This window comes from Adiantum capillus-veneris, chromosome 1 (assembly GCF_014529385.1).
Source record: "Adiantum capillus-veneris isolate H3 chromosome 1, ASM1452938v2, whole genome shotgun sequence".
In the NCBI taxonomy this organism is placed as follows: Eukaryota; Viridiplantae; Streptophyta; class Polypodiopsida; order Polypodiales; family Pteridaceae; genus Adiantum; species Adiantum capillus-veneris.
The window spans coordinates 51,854,709-51,861,827 of NC_140931.1; the positions used below are offsets into that span (position 1 = coordinate 51,854,709).

Consider the following 7,119-nt stretch of genomic DNA (forward strand, 5'->3'; position numbering starts at 1 on the left):
AGCACTTTTCAATTGCACAAATGAGAGAATAAGTGATTTTTAGGTTTAGGTGACTTTTATATGAGCTCACCCATTCACACTTGGGCGCCCATGCTTAGCCAACTAACCCTTGAATGTTCCAGTTAGAGTGCACCTCTCATCGCCGATCACTCTAACCCTTTTCCTATTGGACCGACAAGCTTGGCCCATGACTACTAGAAGTGGACGCCGGTGGTTAACATCATTGGAAGGACACCTCAACGTTTCCTCAACTGTTGAGTTCTCTTTTTATTGACTAAAATTAGAAAGAATAACTTTGGTGTTTAATAATAAAAATAATTAATGAGCACCATGATTGAGTTGGGTGGGTCGAGGAAAGGCTTGCAAGGCGAGGGTATGCTAAGTGAGGGGATAAGGTGAGGGTATCCTAGGTGAGTGGGGATAGATGAGGCCACGTAGGGTCTTGTGATTGGAGCGTTATCAGGTGGAGCTCAAGAAGCCCCCCCTATAAAACTTATAGGGTGGTCATAAGTGGAGACCTCTTTTCGCTCGCCTACTCCCGCTTTGTGAGACCTCTGTGTCTGCATTACTTTTGGGTTCCGAGCCCGTGTCTGAGCTTGCACGATGAAGACTAAAGCTTTGTTTGTTATGTTTTAGGTTAGGCTTCTGTTTGTAGAACGTTTGCCTGCTGTTCAGTGACGTCCGTGAGCTTATTTGCACAGATGGCATGAGTACCTGCTGGCCTTGTTTTTTTTGATTTGCTGCTTGTGGTAGCCATCTAGGCGTTTGAAGGCACGCGCGTATCCTCAGTCGGTCTTTCCATGTGTGTCTTAACTCGTTGTTCGACAGGGGATGTGTCATTGCTCCTCGAGTAAGCTGCCGAACCCTGCGCACGTTTCTCTGCTTGTGTTTTGGTGTTCCGTGTTAGGTGCTGCTTGCGTTAAGCACTAGGGTTTGTCATGTGGACAGCGATGGTTTCGCCCCTGTTTTGTTCTCGAAGCACTGTTGTTGGTGCTGCGACTCGCTGATTCCGGCCAATTTATGCTTGCCCTCTGTCGAAGCACTGTCTCTGAAGAATGCTGCTTCGGCCCGATTCATGCCTGCCCTCTATCGTCCTGATGTGTGCTACCCGTGAGAAGAATGATGCCCCATTGTTCCATGCGATGGGAGGCATGTCATGCTTGACCTCTACTCGTCTGATGTATTCTACCCGTGAGGAGGACGGTGCCAGCTCTGTTAGATAGCGGAAATCATGTGAAATAGGCTGATGCAGGTGGTTGTTTAAGTCCTTTTTGGTTGTTGCTAAAAGGTTTGAGCATCTGAATGTCTACATGTTTGTATATTGGCAGTGGATTGCTGGGTATCAGCTACAATGCGCGGGAACAGCAGAAATCATGTGGATGGAAATCTTTCAAGATGGTGCAGCTTTCGCTTCGTTTTTGTTCTATGATTGTATGCAGATTATTATTGCAAATATTGGGTTCTTTTCTGGATGGAGGGTTATCTGTACCTTTTCCAGGTTGCTGGCAGAATTAACAGGATTGGAGTATCTATGTTTCTTACTCTGTCTGTGGCTTGTTGATGTAATATGGATTTGTTTTGTGAAAGTCTCACATTCATATCTGTCAATTAACACTGTTTATATATTCGATGTCATGCAAGTTAGCTGTGCTGGGTGAAATTTGTGTATGGTTTGTGTTATGCTTAACATGCTCTGGTTTTTCTGTGAATTTTGTAACAAGTTTCTGGCGTTTGTGATTTGGCATGCTATATAGAAATGTAATTTGGTGTTTGTTTGCAGCCTTCAGTTTTGGTGTATGGCATATGTAGGTCTGCGTCATTGCAGATAGAAGTTGTGATACTCGAAAAAGTCTAGCCCTGAGCTAGCTTTATTTGAACGGATAATATTTTGAAGAAGCAGTTTCTATTTTCTTGTTATTATTTTTGAACAATATTTTGGATTGTTGTTTCTGCTGTGGGTTCGTTGCGGATATGAAAGTGACCATATGGTGTTTTGATTGAGCTTGGGTTTATATTTTTAAATCGAGTTTGGTCCTTGATGTATTATATCTTTCTGTATGTCTGATAAATGCCTTGTTAACAGTGAAAAATCTTATCGGCTTTTGTTTTTAGCTTGGATATTCTCACATATCCCGGTGCCAGCTGTCACCCACCGTAAAGAAGAAACTTGTTTGCCTCGATTTGCCAATTTTGTTTATTATTATCTTCTCTCACTAGAAAGTGGCTTTTAAAAGACCTGAATTGTAGCCTTCTCTCTCTAGAGATCCGCTTTTAAGACCTGGATATTTAGCTTATGATTGTCCAGCTTATTTTCTTAATATCCATCACGTTTGCATTCTTTATAAAAGCCTCTAGCCATCCAGTTATATATAGAGTTTGCAAGGCATTTTCTGCTCCTCTGGTCTTCCTGATAACGTGCTGGGATATTTCTGCTGTGTTGTTGTTTCCTCACTTCAGCTCTCCCTTTTGTGGACTTGTACTATCAAGTCTCAGCTCTACCTACATACCAGGTCTCCATGGATCATCCAATGTCTGGTTAGGGCCTTTTGAACTCGTCTCTATTGAGTTTTGAGCTATTGTTACACGTTTTGCCTTGATTTCTTGCTCGAAACTTATAATACATTCTTACCGATCCTAACTTGAATAAGGAGGAACTTGCTTTCGATTTTGAAGATGACCTTGAGTGTTCTAATGTGGGTAAAGAGGGTGTGCAAGCTACGATAGACCTTCCTGCTTCCTCTGGTTTGTTAGAGTTACCTGAAACACATTTCTCTCCTTCTTTCAAATCCGATTTGTCCCCAAAGCTTTTGAAAAATCTTGCTCCAAAGTTGAAGAGGTCATCCCCTTCTAAAGCCTTAAGAAAAGCTCTAAGCTATGCACGTGGTAATGTATTTCTATTATGTCCATGATTTGAAGCTTGTCTAAGGTTGTGAATAACATATTTATGTCACAGGCCTCTCTGTACAGCCTCGTGACTCGAGCTCCTCTTTTGTCGCACCAAAGGAGAGTGATGAACCAATAAGTGACAACTTTGGCTCGCAATTGGCATTAGTGCCTTCTCTTAGGGTTTTTTCCATATCAGAGCTTTCTGCTGCTATTACCTTTCGTTTTGCATTTGAGGGAAAAGTGTTATGCAAGTATGGTACTTATAAAATACCTAAAGCTAGCTATGCGCAACCTTTGAAGGCTGACTTAATAGACAGAGAGTCCAAGAACACTGTCACCTTTGTTGTCACAAAAGTGTTTGTCAATGAGTTTGTTGAATCTTTTGAAGTCGGGGAGTTTGTGCGTTGTTTGGGGATATGTGTTCGCTACGTGAGCCGGGCAGGCGCCGGGCGTCTGGCTGTGAGAGGTGTGAAAGAGAGAGAATGAGAGAAACAGATGCAACTGAATCTGGAAATCACCGTACCCTTCAATTAATTGATTAAAGCTTTGAGTACAACTGAATTCTTAGCCAAGGCGGGCTGTTAACAGCACCATCACTTGGATCATCTGCTAACTAGGAGTTTAAGCTCCTGTTTACCGGATTAATCGGGCCGTTAACGACACCGGACTTATACAATGCTTAATCAACCTTCAGACTATTGTTGGTGATGAGATTCCCTTTTGTCGCTTTATCTGTCTCATGTACCTAATTCTACGCATTGCCTCAATCTTTATGCTTCAATTATTGCCAAATTCTCTGCAAGCTATCTCTATGTAGCATCCTCTGATCGCCTCTGTCGTCCTTTTTATGCTTAATTGAGAGAAAGATTGAGAGAGATCTTTCAACATCCCCCCCCCCCCGTCTTTCTCGGTCTTCACCCCCTTCACAGATTCCTCAGTTTTACTCCTTCACTTTCCCTTAAGAGATCTGCCAAACTCGCCCCGATAGCTTAGGGGTTTGTAGTTGTCCAAGCTCTTCCTTGCTTAGCTTCAAGAACGAGATCGAAAGAGAGTTTGAGAGATCTTTGCCTTGGTCAAGCTTGCTTGCTTGGACAAGCTTCTTCTCGACCTACTTGCTTGCCTCGACAAGCTTCCTCCCTTGCTTTGCTTGCTTGCCTCGACATGCTCTTCTCGACCTACTTGCTTGCCTCGACAAGCTTCCTCCCTTTCTTTGCTTGCTTGCCTCGACAAGCTCTTCTCAAGATCCGCTTGCTTGCCTTCTTCCTCCTCGCCTTGGCTTGCCCCTTGTGAAAACGAGAGAGAGAGAGAGAGAGAGAGAGAGAGAGAGAGAGAGAGAGAGAGAGAGAGAGAGAAAGCCTTCGTTGCCGTGTCGTCCCCAACACGAACGAGAGAGAGAGAGCGGGAGAGAGAGATCGTTTCTTTTCCTCCTAATCGAGATCCTCTTCATGCTTTGCTTGCTTGCCTCTACAAGCTCTTCTCGACCCACTTGCTTGCCTCGACAAGCTCTTCTCAAGCTCCGCTTGCTTGCCTTCTTCCTCCTCACCTTGGCTTGCCCCTTGTGAAAATGAGAGAGAGAGAGAGAGAGAGAGAGAGAGAGAGAGAGAGAGAGAGAGAGAGAGAGAGAGAGAGAGAGAAAGCCTTCCTTGCCGTGTTGTCCCCAACACAAACGAGAGAGAGAGAGAGGGAGAGAGAGAGCGTTTCTTTTTCTCCTAATTGAGATCCTCCTCATGCCTCTCTTGCTTCCCCCTCGTAACCCTATATTTTTTTCTCTTTACTCACCCGGTCTCACTTACCCACAACCTGCACAACGACAGCGCCGTCAGTGACGTGGCGTGGGAGTCCTATTTATGACGTGGGAGGGCCGGGGTTCGACTAGCATGAAATTTGCCGTGACAGGCTCTGAAAGTGGTCGCCCTGGGATGTCGAGGAGTTTCCGCTTCACGAGCATGCCTGTCTGAGCCTCAGGGAAGGCGCTGCAAGCATCATCTCACCCCCTGCGCCCCTTGCTGTCTGCTTGCCCGCCATGCTTTGCTTTTTATTTTTCCCTTACACACTAAAGCCCTTAGTTTATTAAGTGGGCGGCCAAGGTTGTGGCCCTTGGGCGGCCATTTGAATTGTGAGTATGGGCGGCCATAGCCTTTGTAAGGGCATCACATTTAGCATACATGTCGGCCAAAGCACTGCCAAGCACGACATCTCTTTCGAGCAGTCCTTGTCAACAGTCTCATGAGGGATTCTCTCCCCTCGGGGTCAATCCCGCAATCAATGCTTTCCATGAGATCACATGAAGCTCTTCAAGCAGTTTTTGTACTTAATGAGACGTACATACACCACATTTGACGTACATGTAGCTGCTATCAATGCACTGTCAGAGATAATATTTTGGACAAGATTCTCTTCGAACACTTACTTTGCTGCACTCCAATCGAGCGGACCGAGCTGGTACGAAGCCGGCCCCCGGTGAATCTTTAACGGCTAATATCTTGGCAACCGAGACTCCGATCACTGCTCTGAAAAGACCGACGTGCTCCACAAAGTGAGCACTTCAATCCCATGCATTCATTTTATTTTTGTCACCTCAGTTGCAGTTGCCCAATCCGGTACGGATCTTGCAGTTGCCCAATCCAGTACGGATCTGCAATCGACTCAAACTTCAATATGCCATAACTTCTTCACCGTAGCTCCAATCGACGAGCCGTAAAGACAGGCCAGTAGAGCACTTTAAGCACTACAATTCTATATCATAAACTCCCATCTGTGCTCACTTCAAGAATAGTCATTTCTGGAATCATTAAGGTATCAGTTGGCCTTTTAAAGCCGCATCTGGCATACATTAATCATTAAACTTGGCCTGTTAACAAGCCCTGATCATTGACCATTAAATGTGTAGGCTTCAAAGAAGCTTAGCTTGCATTTGTCTGCTCTGTTTCTCTACATGGTAGCAGAGCTGCACGACAGCGTATTGAGGGGGCGTATGTCAAGAGAAAAGTGTGGAAAGATGGAGGTACTATCTTGTGGGCTCTCTATGCAAATGCTGCCACTACTGTTGTAAAAGCCAAAAGATTTGATTGTTGTGTACATATTTACCGTGAACATAGAATTAAGGAGTTGCTTACTGATAAGGCAGTGATTGAGTTCGCTCCCACTATCGCGTTCACTGTTGTGAAGGTTGAGACCTCCACAAGGTCCGATGGTGGTGATAGTTATCGTTTAACCATCGCAGATGGCCCTGCATCCAGTGATAGAGCAAGTGTGACTCATCAATTTGATCTATTTTTCCTTGATATCTTAAGTCTTATCTCTAATCTGGATTATTTGTGCAGTTGCTATTTGTTCCTTCCAGGTGTGTCGATTATCATCTCATGGTTGATGCTTTGAAAACCAAGGGTTCTTTTTCATGTGTTGCGCACAACATCAACGTCTTCAAATCAGCATCAAGCATATTATCTGTGGTGGACGCAACTCTTATTTGTGCATTGCCGAAAAATCTAAAGAGTGTTTTCTCGCAGCATCTCTCAAAACAAGTCACTAGTATGGGATTTGGGAAGAAGGTAATCTACTTTAACTAGATCTATTTGCGTGAGCATTGCTTGCAAGTTGTAATCTCATAATGGTTTGTAGGTCTTTGGAACTTTGGAGATTGTTAACATCAACAGTTTGGAGGTGGAATATGTGTGTGACTCTTGCAAAGGCAGAAATGTTAGTCGTCAAATTTGCAACCCCTTTTGTTACTCATGTGGAAAGCCTGTGTAGATTGTGAAGTTGCCTTCTCTTCAAGCTAAAATCTGTTTGCAAAATGGAGAATCTGTACAAGTAATTCTGCAAGGAAATATCGTGGATGTAGTTCTAAATTTTCCCAAGCCTTTTCTCAGCCTGTTTTATGAGAATTTGTTAGACTTGAAATCATCTCTTGTTGCCTTTAGCAAAGCTGGAACATACTCTATAGACAAGCACGGTTTTGTGATTGATTACAAGGCACCCTAAATTGTATCTTTCCTCCTAACCTTTTGCTTGAAGAACGGTAGTATGGATGCCTATCCTTCATCCTTTTTTGTAAATGACAAAAAGCTTTATGTTTTGCCAAATTTTTGGTCTACATATAATAGTAACAATGATGTTTTGCAAGCTTTGATTTGTCTCTTCAATTGTTATATGTCTCTCATTGAATTGGAAAAACATCTTCTTGACCTTATAATGCTTGACCTTGCTAACAATAAAAATGAAACACGAGTT

General features: G+C 43.7%; 1 protein-coding gene across 1 annotated transcript; it reads left to right on the top strand.

The window, feature by feature from the left end:
• The first annotated feature begins 330 nt into the window (after window positions 1-330).
• On the top strand, window positions 331-6,870 carry LOC147464733 (uncharacterized). The gene is made up of 12 exons (XM_086518903.1): window positions 331-395; window positions 829-850; window positions 908-1,099; window positions 1,329-1,431; window positions 2,458-2,510; window positions 2,649-2,883; window positions 2,954-3,289; window positions 5,834-6,138; window positions 6,210-6,251; window positions 6,372-6,437; window positions 6,508-6,585; window positions 6,640-6,870. The coding sequence occupies exons 1-12, from the start codon at window positions 331-333 to the stop codon at window positions 6,868-6,870; spliced, it is 1,728 nt and encodes a 575-aa protein (XP_086375029.1).
• The last annotated feature ends 249 nt before the right edge of the window (window positions 6,871-7,119 follow it).